The sequence below is a fragment of the Mycteria americana genome, chromosome 28, assembly GCF_035582795.1.
Source record: "Mycteria americana isolate JAX WOST 10 ecotype Jacksonville Zoo and Gardens chromosome 28, USCA_MyAme_1.0, whole genome shotgun sequence".
In the NCBI taxonomy this organism is placed as follows: Eukaryota; Metazoa; Chordata; class Aves; order Ciconiiformes; family Ciconiidae; genus Mycteria; species Mycteria americana.
In genome coordinates, this window is record NC_134392.1 from 748,945 (window position 1) to 768,877 (window position 19,933).

The 19,933-nt window shown below is 49.4% G+C and overlaps 2 protein-coding genes across 3 annotated transcripts in view; one reads left to right on the plus strand and one right to left on the minus strand.

Moving 5' to 3' along the window:
- Nucleotides 1–19,933, plus strand: part of CHCHD5 (coiled-coil-helix-coiled-coil-helix domain containing 5) — a 22,054-nt gene continuing 2,121 nt past the window's right edge. The window contains exons 1-4 of one of the 2 annotated variants that reach the window (XR_012778866.1): nt 1–70; nt 186–326; nt 511–662; nt 18,970–19,052. Coding sequence is in view for 1 of the 2 variants with exons in the window: in XM_075525915.1 (XP_075382030.1) it covers nt 69–70; nt 186–326; nt 511–661 (294 nt within the window). In the remaining variant the exon portion in view is untranslated. Of the gene's footprint in view, nt 71–185; nt 327–510; nt 663–1,384; nt 1,852–18,969; nt 19,053–19,933 lie in introns of those variants that run through there. The other variant, XM_075525915.1, reaches the window with a different exon arrangement.
- Nucleotides 9,423–19,933, minus strand: part of LOC142421307 (LIM homeobox transcription factor 1-alpha-like) — a 26,516-nt gene continuing 16,005 nt past the window's right edge. Inside the window, exons 4-9 of the mRNA XM_075525911.1 lie at nt 12,151–12,383; nt 11,529–11,686; nt 11,361–11,438; nt 10,539–10,671; nt 10,001–10,159; nt 9,423–9,577 (exon numbers count right to left, since the gene is read on the minus strand). Coding sequence (XP_075382026.1) covers nt 9,423–9,577; nt 10,001–10,159; nt 10,539–10,671; nt 11,361–11,438; nt 11,529–11,686; nt 12,151–12,383 — 916 coding nt within the window. The remainder of the gene's footprint in view (nt 9,578–10,000; nt 10,160–10,538; nt 10,672–11,360; nt 11,439–11,528; nt 11,687–12,150; nt 12,384–19,933) is intronic.

Genomic DNA, 19,933 nt, shown 5'->3' on the forward strand with positions numbered 1-19,933 from the left:
GCTGTCTATTGGTGGCCGCGCATGCGCACAGAGGTAGTAGCGTCCGGAGCTCCGGCGGCAACGGCGGGATGTGAGTAGAGGGCGGCGGGGGGAGCGGAGCGGGCCGGGCCGGGCCGGGTCGGGTCGGGCCGCGCTGCCCTCCCCTCCCCTCCCTTCCCCGTATTAACTTTGCTGTCTCCCCGCAGGCAGGCGGCCCTGGAGATCACGGCACGCTACTGCCGCAGCGAGATGGAGCAGTACGGGCGGTGCGTGGCCGCCAGTCCGGCCTCCTGGCAGCGCGACTGTCACCGGCTCCGCCTCAGCATGTCCCGCTGCGCCGCCGCCCAGTGCGTGAGGGAGGGGCGGGCTAGGGTCGGGGCCGGGGCTGCCGGGTTGGGTCTGTCAGGGTTGGGTCTGTCAGGGTTGGGTCTGTCAGGGTTGGGTCTGTCAGGGTTGGGTCTGTCAGGGTTGGGTCTGTCAGGGTTGGGCCGTGCGGCTCCCGGGAGCTGAGGACCCGTTGTCGTCCCACAGCCCGATCGTGCAGCAGATTCGCCAGGACTGCGCGGAGCCGTTCGCCGCCTTCGAGCAGTGCCTGAAGGAGAACCAAGCCTCCGTCATGAACTGCAGCGACCACGTCAACGCCTTCCTGCTCTGCGCTGACCAGGTGAAGCTCTCCACGTGAGGTGAGTGTCGGGCTGCAGAGCGGGGTCGCTTTCCCTCTAGACCTGCGGTCCACAGCCCTCCTCCTGACAGCCCCTCTCCACATCTGCTTGGGAGCTGCTCATTTAAACAGCCAGAGTGGAACAGCACAGCCCAGAATACGCACAGACCCGCATTTTTCTCCCACCCACCTTCCCTTCCTGCCTCTGAAAATTAAGACTTAGCCTCTTCAGAAAAATATAGAGTATATCTAGGCTAAAAGTGTGCTAATTCATCGGTGGGGATTGTCAGGGGCTGTAAGTGATGTGTGCGTGGCCATGATGGACGTGAATGCAAGAGCATATTTCTCCAAACGGGTTGGTCATTCTCAGTGTTGGACTAAGCTGATACCCTGTGGCAAAAGGCTCTGGGAGGAAAGCAATCTTGCTGAGGTAAAGTCATGAGTTTTGTCCAAATCTATTAATCGAGCTGGTCATCGGTTTCGTACAGTAACGTATACAGAATGGTTTTGTTGGGGTAGGTCAGCTTGCAGCGCTCTGCTAAAGGTCTTGTAAACATCTATGGAGCAACGTTAAAGTAAGTAACATGTTACTAAGCATATAAAATCAGCTGAATGTGACGTACTCCCATGAGCATCCCATGAATGGGACGTACTCCCGTGTGGTAATCTACTGTACCTCATAACTAGGGTGCTGCATACGCACGGAGCCTACCTGATGCTTTTATTTGTGCTGTTTTTTCATAGGGGAGCCTTGGAATTAAAATTCATCTTCAGGAGCGAATGAAAAGTCTTTCTGTACTCCGGAGTATCGTTCCAATGCTTGGTTGGGTTGGTTTTTCCCCTCTGAAAAACGAAACGCAGCTCTGCGATGTGGTTTTCTTGGTTCTGGTCACGCTACACTTGTCTCCAGCAGACAGTTGGACTCTGACCGGGCTGTCAGAGCGTTCCTGATCCGTCAGCACTTGTGTGCTGATAACGCTGGGTTTTGTCTGCTGAGTTGCGTCTACAAACTTTATAAGTAAATAAATTACAGAACTCTGTTGAAGCGACACCAAAGGATCAGCGGCAAGCTGCAGATGTGCTTGAATAGGAACCGAAAGCTAAAATCAGCCCTTACCTCTTTTTCTGCGGTCTGTATTCTTCGACAGTTCCTTTGATAATTAAGCACAATATTTTCCTTTGTCCCAATAAAAAAACCCCACTTTTCAAGATCCAAAGCCAGTTCTGGCTTTTCCCACTGATGATGGAAGCTGCTCTCCGAGCTGGACCGGCTACAGGGACATTTCTTTGACCGTAAATGTCCCAGCTTGACCCACTTGAAAACATCCTGTGCGGCTCCCAGTTTTGGGGGTGCCGTGAGGGGTTGTAGCCCCGGGCCTTCTGCTGGTTCAGAACAGCAGAGGGAGTCTTCCCACCGGCAGAGACGGCAGAAAAACTGCAGACTTCAGAGCACCGACTGCTCTATCGACAGCGCAATGGAGATCTTCCAATGCAGGGGTGTGGGGGGCCGCCTCCGTTGTTCTTACACGGGGGAACAAAGAGCCCAGCTCTAAGGAGAGGTTGTTTCTGGGCTGTAACTAGTGGAAAAAAAATTAATACAAGAAACAATAGATGGTCTGACGAGGAGCGGATTAAGACCCGGGGCTCATGAGATCTGTGAGCGCTTTTGTGGAGGGAGAGCTTTGGGGCACTGCGATCTAGGACCCTTGGGTCTACTGCAGCGTGCCGTGTCTGAAAATCGCCGTAGGTCTGTTTAATGTGTGGTCTGTTAAGTGGGACTGAGAATCTCTCCCAGCAGAAGTTTAAACCTTGGAAAGTCCTTTGAGGTACTTGAGCCCAGGTTCGAGGAAGGAGAAATGAACTGCTACGACCTAGTTATACAAAAGCAACTTTGGAGGAACGGCTTTGCTGCTGTCTGGAGTAGGAACTCGGTCTTCCAGAAAAGTTACAGGGAACCAAACCACAAAATTTTCCTTAAGTGTGCAGGGAGCAGAGGACAAGCAGAAACTATTGTGTACAGCGCCAGCAGAGTCTTTTGTCTGAAAGTACAGCACAGCTTTGCTGTGTTTGTGAGGTTTTTTTTGTACCTCTAAGAGAGGGTGAGGCATGGACCGGGAAACTTGGCTTTGACCGGGTTCCCAGGGGTTTATACCCCCTTCCTAGGACACATTAATCCTTATTCGTGTTTCAGCCAGGCTTAAGTCCAAGCGTTCGCCTTTGAGCCTGTGTGGTTGGCAAACATCGCTTGCATTTTCCAGTTGGGCAGAGTTTAACTCCTTTGGGAGAGGGACAGCAGATTTAAGTTGATCTGTTCCAGCTTCTAGCAGAGCCCAGATCGCAAAGCTGGCTGTCGGCGTCACCGTTGTCTGCCTCACAGCAGTGGCTACATTTCAGCAGTGGTGGGAATACACGAAGATGCTGGAGTCATGTCTAAAAACATTTACGCACGCTTGCAGAAAAGTCTGTGTTTGCTTTTATCAAATGCCGTGCATTTGAAGCATAAAGACCTGTTTTATCTTCTGGCAGAAAAGTTGGGAGAAAAAGGTGACAGTAGCTTTGCTTCAAAATGAATTTAGAGAGGGGGCAAGTGCTACCAGAAAAGGAGGAGAAATCTATTTTTAGTGAGTCTTTTGGAGTTTTATTTATACCAGGCAGCACCCCATTAGTCATAAATGTCTGTGGTGTGAATAGCTTTATTAAGGATGCCGTTATACAGGAGCGAAGGTGCTTTACATGTTGTTGACATTGTATTGAAATGTCAGCCTGTCAGCAGAAAAGCCATTTTTCATTACGTTTAAGGTGCACTGGGCCCCCTCTTAAGCCCAGTTATGCCTCCTCCTTCTCAGGAGCCTTAGCCACTCTATTATTACTCTAACACATTAACCACTGAGCTGCCAGGCACTTGCTGTTGTCATCGATGAGCCAAACTCTCACAGGGTTCAGTTAACTTACAAGGGAGAGGGGGGAGAGGAAGATGCTGCTTCATCCTGTTTCTGTGTGCAATTGAGGAGAGAAATGCTTTCTGAGACAATACTAGACAGCTGCAAGTTTTATTCTGAATAAAGAATGTCCTCGTACATCTTTCACTACATGTGTCATGTAAATGTAAAATAAGTTCGCGTAGCAGAGAGTGACGGAACCTTCCCGCGGAGGGAAGTATTGTGGTGATGGTCGCTACCTGAAATTGTTGCCTTTCTCAGTTTACCAGCTCCTTTGGAAAAGTTTCTAGATTAAATCAACTTGTAGCCCTGGCAAATTTGGCAAATGCCTTTGTGAAAAGTGAAAGGAATACCAACAATTTTCTTTCCTTCAACTGGACATGCCAGGTAATGACTAGAAGAAGCCAGGGAGTATTCTCTTGCTTTCCTCTTAGCCTGGAAGGAATCTGTAGCTGTATGTGCAGTATCGCACGATTAATCAGTTTAATTCTCACTTAGGCAGAGGGGCCTAAGACCTCTTTAAGTGAGAAGCATGGAGCAGGAGTTCTGCAGCTCTTGCTCTTCTTTCTAACTGCATGGGCTACCTGCTCTTGCTGGTTGCTGGAATAAAATCGGAGTGGCAATTACAGCTATTTCGGGCATTGACAAACACAAGGGAAAGGCTGCTGTGGATCTGACTTGCTTGGATGCGTGGTAGCAGCTGGAAATAAGGCAAAGCCATATACACGGGGTGAACAAGCGTCCCTGTGAGCGTTGGGCAAAGCTGTTCTTTCCAAATCCAGCTGTTGGTTTTTTGGTCCTGTCACTGGAGATTTAGCAATAAAAGCAAAAAAGAGCATCGGTTGCTCCAGTATCTTTCACAAGGTGTAAACTGGCAAGGGAGACCTCTGGAAACCTGAGAATTAAATGAGAATTAGGAACCCAGGAAGCGTTCCCTTCATTTCTTGTACCACAGGGTTATGATACTCTCTTGGACCTCTTAGTTTGATTAGGACAGGCTCATGGAAGCGAGTGGAGGAAGCTGTTAGGACAGTTACTGGCATAAAGCTAAACAAAGGAAAAAAAGTCCTCGGGCAGTCAATCAAACTGGTAGGTTCAGCTTTATCTCCAAAGGCTGCAAAGAGATTCAGCGAAATTAATGCCAAGTGGCCGAAATCAATAAGTGAATAAGCCTGTATTTCCCAGAGTGGGAGACTTGAGGGGTGGGGTGGGAAGCTTTAGAGCAGGATTTGGATAGATTGGTCCTCTCACATCCTGCCAAACACAAACCAGACCAGAAATAAACACTAAAGCCCTGCAGTACCAAGGAGAAGAACCCAGAGGAGCGAGTTCTAAGATGGTTGAGAACTGTTAAGAAAGCAGTGTCACACTTGCGTAGGCGTTCTCGCTTGGGGGTTAATTATTGTAAAGGATCCTTCATTCACACGAGTCTTTTTGTGTCACTATAGTCCTTCTGTTTCTTGTCTTCTGGCGTGGGCTTTGCCATTCTCTGCTTGGTTTCTGTCTCCTGGTATTGTGTTTTCTCCCCTTCCAATTGTTCTCGACTCTTGTTTTCAGTCAAATGTGCATTTTGGCTGGTAGTTAACCAAACTGGACATCAGGTTTTTTTCTGTTTTAACTTACCCACTGTCTTTCTGTGTGGCCTTGGAAGCTGGTCGTAACATGTTCTATGTCTCTGTTTACTCATCTCTGAAATAAATAACGCCTACTTGGCTGGGGAGTAATGAGGGATAATTAATTAATGCATGCAAGGAGTTCTGAGGTCCTTAACTAAGAGAAAGCCAAGGATCATTAGGTTAGTTGATTCTCTGCTTTGTTTTTCCTCCGTTTCTTCTTGGTTTAGATCTCTCAGAATGTGAAGTTAAGTGTGTCAGGATTTTTTTCAGGCTGTTGCTTTAACTCCTGTTGATGTCACTTTTCCTTTCAAGTGGAACTTTAAAACCAATAAGGTAAATTACACACGATCCTAGAATGAGGAACTAACAAAAACATCTCTTTAATTTTTCATCCAGAAAATATTCTCGTTTTACACTCTGCTTCTCTTACTTAAAGGAACCATAAATCAGCGTGTTCCTTTGGTGTTTGCAGTCACAGGGAGAGATTTAGTGCTGCTGGCAGGCCCGGGTCTGAAATGGGCAACTGTCGAGGGCAGAGCTGTACCAAGCCACATTCCATTCACACAGACGTTTGCTTTACTTGGCTGTCGTCCAGGCGATTTTTTGAGTCACTCGTGAGCACGAGGGAAATTGTGTGGGCAGAGGGGAGCGTTTTTCATCTCGTGGTCAGTCTGTCACCTCGACTGGCTTTTGTTCACCTTCATTCTCCTGTCTGCAAAGACAGGAGAGAAACACATCTGGGCATTTCAGGGAGCAGTGGGGATTCCCAAACCCTCCTTCTCAGCAAATACGTTGGTGTTTCACAGCCAAGGACCTGCACCTCCCTGCTTGATGAGAGCAATTGTTCTGTCTCTTGACCATGCAGAGCAAAAGGGGAAAGCCAAAAAGTGGGGGTGTTGCCCAAGGTGCGTGTGATTCTGTTCTTTGCTCTGCTGCAGAGCGGGCTCAGCCTCTTGCTGCTATTATTTCCTCACCAGTACACATTCCCCAAGTCCTACGATAGCCGTGAGACTTGTTTCACTGCTGTCCATAGGTGTTTTTGGGGCGCACGTTGATACCCGTAGGTTGCCAAAGGGTCAGATTCCTTCTGCATACATACACAAAGCTACTTCTGCCTCTTCCTACGCAATGTTCGCTGGCACTCCTGTCGCTGTCTCCCCAAGTCTCTTGTTGCTACAAGAAGACTTCCAGCTGCAAGATACGGTTGGGAATAGATTCACCTGCAGTCACTGAACTCTGATACCTGGCTGCTGATGCTAAAAGCAGCTCTATCCTTTTGGTAAGAGAAGCAGCAGGACTTGCTTGGCAAGCCTGATAGCTTTGGGGCTCTGTCAGCTGTGGTGCTGGTGTCCGCCTTCCTGATTTCTGCTCTTTTCGGGCCAAAATCTAGCCTTGAAATTGGAAAGCACTTGCAACCTAGGTGGTCATTTCTTCCCTTAGCTATAGGGTACGAATCTCATCAGTGGCTCTTGTACTTGAACTCTCTTGTCACCATCAGACTCCTCTGCATCAGTAGCTCCAGGTCTAGCATAGCTCTTCACCATATTTATTTATTCACGTTGGGATTCTAGTTCCTCTTGCAACTAACTGTGACTCCTGCTATTGAGTTTGCTGACTCCATTAAGGGATCAACAGCCGCCAACACTAGTTGCTCCTTTGCTCCAGGATACCTGGTTCCTGGGAAAGGTAACGGATGGGCCGTCCTCCTGAGGAGCCCAGGCCAGCCTTCGTGGGACTGCCGGGAGCCAGCGGACTGCTCGTGCATGCAGTTTGTCTGACTGTGCTGAGGCAAGCTTCAGATTTCCACTTACAGTTTGCTTTTTTTTTTTATTTTCAAATGTACATGCAAAAAAAACATCGGCACATCACAGCACTAGATCACAAGGAAGAGAGGGTGGGGTTTCAGTGGGTGAAGCCGGCTCTGGTATTTGGGAGAAACATCAATTTGCACATAGTTCACTGTAACATTCTCTTAAAACTTCCTCTAAACTGAGACCGTCTCTAGTGCAAGAGCCTCTAAAAGTAACATACAGCTTTAGGAGTTTTTGCATTTCGTTTCTTAGGGGTGGATGACCACACAGCAAAGGTGGAAGTCACCCAACTGCAGCAGCTTGGTCTAGAACTTGCCTGTCTGGGCAAATGTATGTCATAAATAGCTGTTTCTGTGAAAGGCTCCCCCTTCCCTCATAAAAAGAAATGTCAAAGTGTCTGTAAACTATGTACACGACTGCCTTCTGGGGAGAGACATTGTCTGATACCGAGAGCAAAGGAAAGTCCAGCTACAGAACCTAGCACTGTAAGCACAACGGGAAGTGACTGCACATCAGCACGTGTCACGTTCACACAGCTTTATTAAAGGTGAAGCAACGGTGGAGTGATCTTTATCAGGGCTGTGGTTCTGTTACACGTCATTCTTTATGTCAGTTCTCTACAGGTAGTTGAGAAGGTGAAAAATTCCTGATAAAAAGCAAAATGCATCAGGACTGCATCTCCTTTCATCCCCAAATCCAGGGTTTTTTAGTTCCTGGAAATCTTCGTCCATAACTGCAGACAACAAAACTTAGCCTTTTCTTTTTTTTTTCTTTTTTTTTTTTTTCATTTGAGAGGCTACACACCTTCAAAATCAGACTGACAAGCCTGTGGAGGCTTAGAAGTAAAACAACACATACAGAAACATCAGTCAGCCAGGTTCTCGGGTTGCACCGCTGGACTCGCAACTCTGGAGAGCCAAGATTTAAAAATAAGTCATTATTTCCTTTCGAAGTTGTTCAGTTCAGATAGACAAGGGAAGGTTAGTTCTGGAGGACCGTACTCCTTCAGCTGGCATGCTGTAAGCAGGCTCATGGGAAAACCTGACCTTTCCAGGAAAACCGGCTATCCTTCACGTATATAAAGAACAAAATCCCAGACTTGGGTCTTAGGCAGGAGAATAAAGAATTTCCCTTTGGTAATAATTCAGACTTCCATTCTCTGCTCTCTCTTTCTTGCCCTTTTTGTGGGTACACATATTAGTGCCCACCTGCTTCTCGCCACCTTGCCTGCCTCGTGGCATGATGATGGGTAGAGAAAATGGATTATTCCTTTCTATCCGCAGCGGAGACCTGCTTTTCTCTAGGCTGAGTCCTGATGCCACCCCTGGGTTGCCCTCGAAGCGAAAAGCAAACGTAGCCTCTTGGAGTTAAGTGACTTGGCATTGTAGGATAACGCAATCCGGTTTCTTTCTCCCATCACTTGTTGGAGGGAAGCGAGGTGCTAGGATGCCTTCAGTGAACTGAGAGCGCAGTCAGGGTGGGAAATCCTCCTGTGGACAGACCTACAGAGGAAGGGCTTTCTAGCAGGAATATTTTTAGAGTAAAAGCATTTCGCTTTGCTGTTTTAAAAAAGAAACAAACAGAAATTAGTGCGGCTGGCAGCTGTGATTTTGTGAGAATCTAAGTCTTTGTTCTGTCCATACAGGGAGTAAAACTGCCCCTTTAGAGACAGACAGACAGACATAAAGGCGGTAGAGAACTCACTGTGGTGTGTTACACTTCTCTTGGCATCCTTGAACGTGACAGAGGATAAACAGTCTGTTGTTTCTTGAAGCAGATACCCGAGCATAGCCGTTTCGATCAGGGGCCAAACTACTGTGCATTTCTGAAATGTCAAACGTTAAAAAAACTGTCCTGGTCTGACTGATTGACAACCATGTAGAAAATCTCTGAAGCAGCAGTGGCATCCTTTAGAGATGCCTCGGGACCTTGGATTTTACTGTTGAAAATTAACCTTGTCCCATGAAGCCTGCATCTGGATTGGGAAATGAGGCAAAACAGCACAGCGAGCAGCTCAGCTGCAACTGAGACTTAAATAAACCGAGTTCTTGTGGGAAGGGCACCTCCTACTTCTAGGGGCAGCTCTGGTTAGCTTGGCCAGTCTTTGTTTGCAGGACGTAATGCTCAAAAGCTTAAACACAGGACAAACTGCTAAAGTTACAGCTAAACAACATCATAACCATCGATCTACTGGTGGCTAGAAAAAAGGAGAGAGGCGATCCAAAGTCCTTCAGGCTGGGAAAGGTCTCCATGAATTAGTGCTTATGTGTGGCGGACCTCGTTGTCTCCTCAGTTGTGCAGTGCTCAAGGAATGTCTCTGAAGGCCTCAGTCTTGTTTCTTCTCCCTCACCCTCGTTCTGAATTTGAAGCAGCATCCATCCAAGATACTTGTGAAGAGCTGGGAGCTTTTCTATGGTCAGGATGTGAAGTAGGAGCTCTGCATGGAGTAGAGTCGGTCGATGGGGTTGCCCACGCGGGCTTGGAGGAGGTTGGCTTCAGCCGTTGACAGCAGGCAGTCTCCCAGGTGGCTGATGCTGTCACTGTCCATGTCGTGAAAAACTCCTTCCGAGTCTAGAAGAGGAAAGAAAAGGAAATGAGCGTGACCGTGAGCATGTCTCCTGGGGAGCTGCAGCACAGAAAAAGGGTGACAGCAGGGCCGTGTTTCACCTGGAGCCACGGTCACCCTGAGCAGGTACGAGGTGAGCCCCACACACAGGACCAGCTTTAGGCATAACTCTTTCCCCCCTCACCCAAACATTTCATGTTGGATGGAGGTAAGACCCCAGCCCCTCTCCCCGGCCCCTAGCAGAGCTCAGTCTGAGGCTCTGGCCTCACCAAACTTCTGGGAAAGGCTCTGCACAAAGTCCAAGTCCTGTGGAGCATTCGCTGCTGCTGGCTTCGTCAGCAGTCACAGCGGAGCTGGCTTGTCATGATTTGGACTGCGACGTGCAGCTTTGGTGCAGAGACAGGACAATCTCCACACCACTCTCCTACCGTAGGGGTGCAGATGGTCTCCTGGCAGCTGGGGCGGCGTCAGCCCTTGTCTGTACAAGTCCGTGCTGTAGCCGTTCTGATCCAGGGGCAGCAGCTGCTGCTGGGGGATCCTGGGGTAGGGCACCATGAGCCCATCCAGGCCGTGAACGCTTGCGCCGTCTAAAGACACAACCAGCGGGATGGGTTGAAGCAAAGGGTGCACAGCACGCGGTGGGGCAGAGCGCTGTCGCGATAACATTATTCACATTGCTGCGGCGATATTTGGTGGTCTAACTCTGGACCAGCACTGCACGGTACTAAGCTCTGTGCATACACGCAACAGAAAAAAAACCCGTCGTCTTCTCAAAAAGGGGAGATACGTGCTGCATCACGAGTACCCACGAGTCTTGCTGAACATTACCTAGTTATTCCTGCTTGTGCATACCAATTCTGTTACAACCTTCATGCTTTTTGCTAATCTCTTCCTGCGCGCGTTCTCTCTCAAACATATCCGAGTCAATCCCCTCCATCCCAGCCTGCAGCCCCCAGAGCTCCTCACCTTCGCTATCGTCATTGCTCTGCCTGCTGTTGCGACCCGTCCCTCTCCCGGTCCCTAAGCGAGGGTTGCCCAGCTGGTCTTGCTCCTGCTGTTGCTGCTGCTGCTGTTGTTGCCTGCGAGCAATCTTCTTCATCTGCAAGGAGACGGAGACCCCGGATTTGAGGTTCTGACTGAGAGAGGAGGGGAGCGGGTTGGGTTTAACACAGCAGCGGACCGCTGCCGCCTGCCTTTCACAGAGACCGAGCACTGCCGTGATATAACCCTGCTCAGACCTCTCTGGGTGACTCCTCTGCAGTCAACGTTCTCTGCGGTCAGCCCCATGTGAGAAACGGGGCTGAAAAAAAGGTGCTATCTTTGTGGGAGATGCCATTTGCAGTTTAAAAACCAAAGGACTTTGTTTTACTACGAAGTGAGGTTTTCAAAGCTACATATTTTCTGGTTTCACCCTTTAAATTCTGCAAAATTAGAATTGTTTCAACTTCTAGAAGAAAGAAGTAGGAAATCCTGCTAGTCTTTCTATAGAGAGGGGGAAAAAGCAAGTAGAAAAAGAGTAATTAAAAAAAAAAACCTGTGAAAAATGGTAAGCCCTGCAAACATCTATAATTAATCGAGTTTTGTATTTCTCTTTAAGCTTTTGCTACTACTAGATACATGCTGTAGGACTAGGTGGACCTGTGGTTTGGTCCTGCATTGCTGCTCTTCTATTCTTCTAACGGTTTTCTCTTTTTCTAAGCTATTCTATGTTTCCTTTTAATTGGACGAGCGTGTGTGATATCCCACAGGTATGCAGAACCCAGCTGTGGCACGGGAACCGTCACTCACCTTGGCTCTTTGGTTCTGGAACCAGACCTGTACCACCCGCACAGTCAAGCCCGTCTCGGCTGCCAGGGTCTCTCTTACCTGTCCACAAAACCCGGAGAGCTGAATCAGAACTTAAGTTGCACTTAAAAGGATCCAAGCCAGCAGTTGTGCTGAGTGGCCTCCTTATACCTTTCTGCAAGGTTTTGAGGAAACCTCGAACGAGGCCTTGAATGCCCGACGCTGCTGTGTGGTGAGGATGGTGCGCGGGCGCTTGGAGCGCTTGTGGTCTTTGCTCTCCTCGCTGCCTTTGCCGTGTGAGTGGCTGCCGTCTTCATCCTCGCTTTTTACTGCAACGGAAGAGCAGTAGCGGTGATTCAGCAGAGAGTGGCCTTTCTGGGCCATCTCCCAGGGCAAGGGTTCAGAGAAACTTGTCAGAGTTCTGCTCCTTCCAAGGTGCGATTTAGAGGAGAAGCGCAGAACGGAGCCAGCAAAGCTCGTGGACTGAGCTGTGGCTCAGGGGAACACTGCCAATTCAGAGACAGAGCTGATGGACCACCCTGGCCCCGTATCATCCATTCTGTAACGTCTCAGAGCAGCCCACCCAAACCTCTCCAGATCAGCCAAGCAGATCTCAGCAGCCTGGTACCCCCTCAGCCGCCTATCGCCACGGGGAAGAGATGCTACAACCTCCACCTACCTCCATCTCCTCCCTCTGAAGCCTTCCCTATAGTTGATTAGGGACCAGGCGATACCTGCCCTCTACAAGGTTCACCCTGGTTCTCCACCCTCTGCTCCAGCCCCGGCCCCTCACCGGATTCAGTGGGTGCTGGGCTGATAGCGCTCAGCATCTCCTTCTCCTTCTCATAGTCACTGCGGCAGAGCAGCTGCCCCTCCTTGAGCACAAACTCATCTCCCCGCTGCAGGCGCCGCTCACACTCGCAGCAGTAGAAGCAGTGAACATGGTAGACGTTCTCCAGCACCCGCATGATGAGCTCAGAGGGGGCGATCGCCTTCAAGCAGCTGCTGCACTTCGTCTGGAACAGCCTGCAAAGAAGGTCCTGGTGGTTAGACGCTTGGGCAGGGAAGATCAGCCCTGGACTGAGGCTCAGAAAGCCAAGGGAAGAAGGGGGTGGATGGTTGGAGCTGTGCTAGCACATCCCAGCAACAAGCGTACATCCCGACTGGGCTTTGGGGCGTTCTGACCTTCCTTAGCCCCGGGGAGGAACACGGACTTGCCTGGCCCAACAGGACAGAGCTCTATGTCCCCTCTTCCTCTCTAGGGCTGTTCACTGCCTGGCTTTGTTAGGTTGCTCCTAGTGAGAGGACTTTGGGGACCCCTCTGGGACCGTCCCCAGGGCTTGGAGGAGCCTTACGCAGGGAGTCCCCCGGGGAAGGCTGTTTGTGCCCCATACCGTGTCCAGAGAGAGAAATAAACAACTGCTGAGCGCCCCGCGTACAGAGCAGATGGTTCTGATGAAGTAATTTGGGATCTAAACAAATGTGAGCGGTGGTGGCTGCCGGCTGACAGCTTCTATTTAGCCACTTGACAAGAGAAAGTAATAAAATAGGGATTAATTAGGCTGTTGTTTAAACACACAGGATCTTCCCCACCAGCAGGGAACTCATAAACTGGGATTGAGAACAAGACTGGGTTAATCCTCCTGGCAAACTCTGTGGAGCAGGATGAAGAGGCTTACAGGGGTGGGCTCATCCCTTCCAAATACCACCATGGATTTGTGCTGTGCGGTGGCTTTCGGCTGAAGTGTCTGGGACATTCCAACTGGAATGGTGTGGGATTTCTCTCTCCTTTGTGTGAGCGTGTTTGCATGCGTGTTCCTCTCTCGCTCCCCGTCTCTCTTTCTCTCCCCTTTTCCTCTTTGTCTTTCTGTAAGTCACACTTGAAAAATCATAATCGAATTTGAGTTGTAAAAGGTGGGGGTAAAGAGCAGCCTCTTAACCACAACCTCTTACTGTCTTCACGAAGGAGCGAACTGGGAGCGTGTTCCAGGCACAATCCCAGTCCAAATCTGGGCTGAGTCCAAATCTGTCCCTTTCCTCACACCAACATCCTTCTGTTACAGCAGAAGTGAAATACTAAAAAGAATAAAAAGACCCAACGATAGAGCCAATCCACGATCACGGCTATCTGGGATCAGTCAGGAACACGAGACATATTACTAAACATTAAGTTATTAATGTTCCTGGACTTTAAGCCCAGATGGAAGATAATGGTGATGTAGTCTGACCCCGTGTTCGTTGCAACCCAGAGAGTCTCGCCCAGGGACTCCCACCTCAAGCCTGTTTGCTGGTGGTAGATGTACAGCGAAGGCCAGCCAGTCGCGGTCTGGAGGCTCCGAGTGAAGGAGGATCTGTCCGCATCCATTTGGAAGAGGTTCCAGAGGCTAACTGGCTCCTCATTCCTTATTTCCAATTTGAAACTTCCTTTATTCCATGCCCAGCAACTAGACTTTGTCACGTCTTTATCTTCTTGAGAACCGCTTCTAATTAGTTCTGCCAATTGTGGGCAATCAAACTATTCTTCTTTCCAGGTTTCTGTCCCTTATCCTTCAAACAACTGGTTTAAAAGTGAGTGCTGACTTTTCTTTGCATCTCGGCTGGGAGAATTACTGTCCCCAAAGAAAGATCTGCCTGGCTTCGCTCTATGCTGTCGTGTAGCTGAATCTAGTGACGCAAATACCATTTGACTTTGAGACACGCTAGCCCCAAGCTCCCATCTGGTCTTACCGTATCTTTCAGAGACGGGTTTACTCCTGTAACACACCCGGGCCCAGCTGGTTCTGCCCCAGAGCCCCAAATCCAGGGACAGACACATTAAGGACATAGACCTGACAAACAGAAGCTTTACTTCAATATCCCGACTTGAGTCCAAGTAAGGAACAGGATAGTTTAGGAAAACACTGACGGAAGACTCCCGGTCTTGTTTCACACTTGTGTTTTCTTAATTATTTTTATGCCTATAGATACTGGAGCATTCCCTGGGTCCTTTTATATTTCTAGCCTCAGTGATGTCCCTGGTTGCTTGAGGAAAACATCCAGAATATGGTAGAGGAAAGCTTTGAGCGTGATGTGCTTCTAACTGTGGGCAGGCTGATGGCGAAAGGGATGGAGCAGAACAAGAAAACGTGGAAACAGGTATCAGAGCTGGGAAAGGAGACCTATTCACCTGCCAGGCACCAAGCCGATTCCTCCCGCTGCTGTTGGGACGAGGCAGTTAGCAAACCTTATTTAAAGACGCTGTCATGTGCCAGATTTCCATGAGAAGGGCTTTTTTGCAGCTATCAGGTGAGGGAAGCGCCGTTACTGCAGCGTAACTCAATAACACTTTTGGCATCGCAAAGCTCGCACCCTCCCATCTCCCAGCTAAGCCCCGAAAACAAATCCTCTCTGCTTTGTACTAATTGAAGAAAACATTCAGCAAGCAGCTCATAAACACGGTGTCAGCTCGCATTACACAAAATTAAAATTCTCAGCCCCTCCAACACCAGGAATTCCTAAAGAGGCTGGTTTTAATATTGCCTGAATCCGTTTAAGTCAAGGTAATATTGTTTGGGTTGCCATAGGAACAAAATACATCTCCGTTGCTGGCAGTGGGTTACAAGGAGGCTTGGGAGGCTGTGCTGTGGACGCGGCTACACGATATCTAGAAGCGGCTGCCTGCAGAAACTACGCTGAGGGACAGCCCGAAAAATAAGCGGGTTCCCAGGTTTATAATGAAAAGTGCATTTAGGAACAGCAGTGACACGAGCGAGTTCTCTGCATGCTCCCAGAGAAGAGAACAGCCTCGGCGGCAGCCCAACCGCTTCCAAGTGCCTGTAACTCACAAAAACTCTATCCGCTTCTTTTGGAAGGACCCTTACGCTGCATAAGCCTCATAGTCCACATGCCTCCACTTCTATTTTGACCAAGTCTCCCCATGTCCTTACTTAACACCCTTGTTTCCTCAAGATGCCAGCTGAGTTTGATTTCTGTTCAAGATTTCCTTGCAGGAGGTGTGGTAAAGCTATCAACTTTTATTCCTGGGAATGTTCAGAAACCATCCAGCAAGCAGAGGCAGGTGCACGCACGCAGGTACATATCCCACGTCCTTCTTACCAGCTTGTCTCAAATTAATTACCTTTGCAAATGATAGCATTTGATTTTCCTGCTGGGGAGTTGCTCACCTTGATGAAAAAAGTGTCAGTAGCAGGAAGGCAGATGGGCTTATAGGTGGGAATGTCTTTGGGACTTGCAAAGAAGGCAGCTCTGGAGCAAGCGGAACGGTTACTCACATCGTGAGGACTCACAAGTCAGCATCGTGAGAGAGGCTTGGGGCTACAGGCACAGTTTTTGGCAGCCGGTTCTTCACGCTGATGGACGCCCAAGGCAAGAGGACCGGCGTTGCAGGCAGAATAGCAGCCTGGCAGCCGCCCGATAGAGGGCAAGCACATCTGTACCGTTTGCCAACTCGGAGACAGCACGTGTCACCCAAGCAAGGATGAAGATACTCGGTATCTTAAAGAGAGCTTTGATGCTGGGCTGGAGGCCAAATTCACTGGCTGCCCACACTCTTGCTGCCAGGAGGTATTTGAGGCCAGCTCTGGGGCCACATGGCTGGCGGGAGCACGTGCAGCAATGCCTTGAAAGTCCCAACGCTATTTCTCTGTTTCTTTTTTATGCCTGGACACTACAGCAAAGCCCAACATCTTCTTGAAGCTGGCTGAAATCTTGGTCCCAACAGCATCCTGTAGCAAGGAGTTACATACTCTGTGAAAAACAATTCCATTATTTGATTCCCTCGCCCTACCTACAGCTTCACGGTCTCTTTTTTACCATTAACAATTTGCTTTTCTTGTAATAACAAAACAGTTGGGGAGAGCCCAGCGTGTAATTAATTCCCCCCTGAGAAGCTCAGTAAAGTTTCAAAGCGTGGAGCAGTGGGAAGAGGAATCGCAGCAAAGCGACCACGTGCATCTGCCTGGCTTTTGCACACAGCTGCGGAGCTCTGAGCTCTTTCTACGTCTTTTCAGACATTTCATGGACTTAATTTATCAGACTTTAGCCCTGGTAAAACACCCCAACGCCTAACTCTCCGTTAATCCTTGCAGAGCACCCCTGTCGCAGCTCAGGGCACCGCTCTCTCTGCCGATGGCTCTGGAGGAGAAGTGGGAGCCCAGCTCTCCAGATGGGGATGAGCTGAGCAGCAAGTTATTTGAGAACCTCTCTGACCCGCCATGGCACAGAGAAGACGCTGACCCAGGCCTGGGAAGGGTAATTTGGGGGGCATACGATTGTCTCGATGGGATTAAAAGGTGTTAATGAAGCAAGGAATAAGCTGGGAGGCCTGTGCTTCATGAAACTAGCTTATTTAGTTAGGGTTTAGTCAAAATGAAGCAGTCCAGGCTTAAGCAAGGTCTGTTTACTTAACATTGAGCTGCAAAATCCATTGTAGCCGTCTGAAATATTGAAGTGGAACTTGCAAAGCCTCTTTCCAGATTTCGGGCTGGGGGCTAGGGGTGTGATGGGGAAGGGGACACACAAGGGAAATGAGGAGGCAGCAGCAGCACAATATGCTCTTTCATTCCCTACCACAACAGCCATTTCCCCCAATTCAGCGATACAGAGTGGCACCAGGGGATTAAGGGGAAAAAATTTCCTTCTGCTTAATTTCTGACTTCTTCCAGCAACGTTTGGGTCAGAGAAAGAAGGAGTAATTTGGGGGCAACAGTTACCTTTGCTCTCCGTTCCCTCCAAAGCTCTTTGTGGGTTACATGAACAGATTTACCCCCAGAAAGGAACTTTGTAATTGTGTAATTATGTAATTGTGCCTCTTGTCAGAAACAGCCAAGACTCAAACGTACTCAGACCTCCTCTAATGTGAGCGTGTACACCGGAAAAGAAGTCTTCGGAAGTCAAAGCTAACCAAAGCCAAACTGCCTGCTGCATGCAAAGTTCTCCCCGGAGGAGCGGAAAAAACAAATTTAAAATACCAGGTGTTAGTCATCTCACTTCAATGTTTCACTACAAGGCAGAAGGATGGGGTAGGACTCGGAGAAGAGCCACCATCGCACTATTGCTGTTGCATCTTCGCAGTCGCACAGGGGGAATGACCCGACCTTCTCTATCCATCGCTGGAAATATTACTTATAAGGATGAGGGCAGCACCACGGTCGTGTAGAACAGAAGGATTTTGGGACGGGGCATGCAGCAAAGAGATCTCCCCAGAGTTCTACATCTAGTACCACGAGCAGCGTTTAATGTAATTGCGCTTGGTTATAAAAAGTAACCCAAAAAACTGCGTCTCGTAAGTGTGGTCCTGCTTGACTGGACCCTGTAAATGCCCTTGGCATCCGCCCAGAAGGTAAGAGGTGTTACAAGCTCTGCTCCCTGGGCTTGATTCTCTTCATGTCAGCGATGAAAACGGATGCTGAAAAAAAAAACCAACCAAACAACCACTACCGCTGCCGAAAACCTAAACCACAAGCAAAACAGAAAAGCAAAACAACACCAAAGAGGTTCCCAAAGCCAGAGAGATTCATAAATATTAAAGTGACACGAGTGAAATGCTACTGAAAGATTTAATACTGTGCTGCTGCTCTGTCCCTCAAGGGGTTAAACCCCCCACTGCGAGGATATTACTGCCAGCACGGTGGCACTGAGCCATCACCATATAATCTGATGAACTCTTTTATTAAATTTCACAGGCCTGTCTTCTTTATTAAAATCTCCCAGAATTCATAGGGCGCCTGTCATATCACTGCTGAATGCTAACAAAAAAATGTGGGTTGGTTTTTTTCTTTTCCCCCCTTTTCCCTGAGTACTGCCAGGGAGGGATTGTGTTGCCGTGAGTGTCTCTGTCAGGTGAAGGAGAGGTGGGAGGGACGGTGCTACTGGCTAAAGTACAGTGGGAAAAGGGGGCACGCGCTTTTGCAAGCACGTACCCCCCCCAAAACCATCTCCCTTCACACCCCACAGCCGCTCCCTGCAGACAGAGCTCGGTGGCGGGGAAAATGGGTCCCAAAGATGAGTTTTACCTGTCTCTCTACCCGCAGGTGCTTTCTTTCCTGGAGGGGCAGCTCGCAGCGTGCAGCCCTTCCCAAACCCCACTGTCCCCTGGGCAGGGGGCTTCTGCAGTGATGGAAAGAGCATGGCAGGACCACACTCGCCAGGTATCCTGGCTCTTGACAGGAGCCAGCATTAACCGCTGCTTCCGAGGAAGAAGATGAGCAGACTCCTTCCAAACGCATCCAGAACAGAGGGATGACAGCAGTACGTGTACCTTGAGCGGTTCCCTCTTGCTCTTCACGTTGAGCTGCTAACACCCCATTTAACATCCAAGCTGCCTTTGCGCTTGCAGCCCTGCAAGGGCTCCCCTAAGCTGAAAATACTCTCTGTCACTGGGACGGCGCGGTGGAGGGGAATTCAGCTTCTGCAATCACCCTCACCTCTGCAAAGCAGAGGCAAAAATGTTCCTGCTCTGCTTTAATCCCACATTAGGCTGACTCTGAGGTGCAGGAAGGTGGGATTCAGCTGTTGAATCTCTACAGACCTGCGCTGGACTGGAAATGAGGCTGCAGCTTTGGTTTTATGCTCTTTAGAGTATACTCTAAATGGTTTTTTTTAATATTTCCAGCAGGAGACCGTGGGAGTCCTACCCTGAGCTGAGCGGGGACAGGCAGAGCAGACTGCGGGACGCACAGAAGCTACAGTGTGCAGGTGCAGCATTTATTTCTCTGTAGCCCATGCAAAGTTCCCGCTGTGATTCAGGAGCTCTTGTGGAGTCCTGCACTTGCTGCTTTTTAAAGGCTACTCTGCAAGCCGTCAGGAACAACAGAGCAAAGCCTCTGGCTAGTGCAGGGTAGAGGAGGTGGGTCCTGCCCCACGCCAGCCACCTCTGCCTGTCTGCCCAGAGAACGGCATCGCCCTCTTCTTTTTGAAACGATTTTCTCTTCCAAGTGCGGAGAGCTGGTGTAGTGCCTTGGCAAGCTGCCCCATTTTCAGACTCGAGCTGGCTCTTACGCCACGCTGAGCTCTTAGGAAGCTCCAATCCCTGGTTCAAAAAAATGGGAACTGCATCTCTACGGGGATTCCACCTCTTTGGGAAGAGAGAAAGTTTCTGGTCCTGTATCACCAAGACAGCACCTTTCTGCTGTCCCCTGAGAAGGGAACCATCAGCTCCTTTCTCTCTCCTCTTGTTTTCCCCCTCTCCACTCAACAAGGCACAAACCAAAAGCTCGCTCCAGGTCCGCGGGTTTAAAGTTGGGAGTTATCAATTCATATTGATTTTGTCCTGCCTTATTGCATGGCTCCGGGAAGCCTCCGCATCTCCATTAGTATGCCTGGCAGGAGAAGGGTTCCTTCGCTTAGTAGCTAGGGGTGATATTACCGATCCAGATAGTATCCAAACTCAATATCCTGTTTCTCCTTTTCTCATTTCCTGTTTGCAGGTCTGAATGCTGGCGTTGTCACAGCGAGAGGGGGGAAGGCAGGGAAAAAGAGAGACAGCAGGACAGTGTGTGCACGGGAGAGGGAGGGCTGGCGGTGGGGGTATTAATGGGGGAAGCGAGGGGGAGGGAGGTAGAAGGGCTGCAGACACT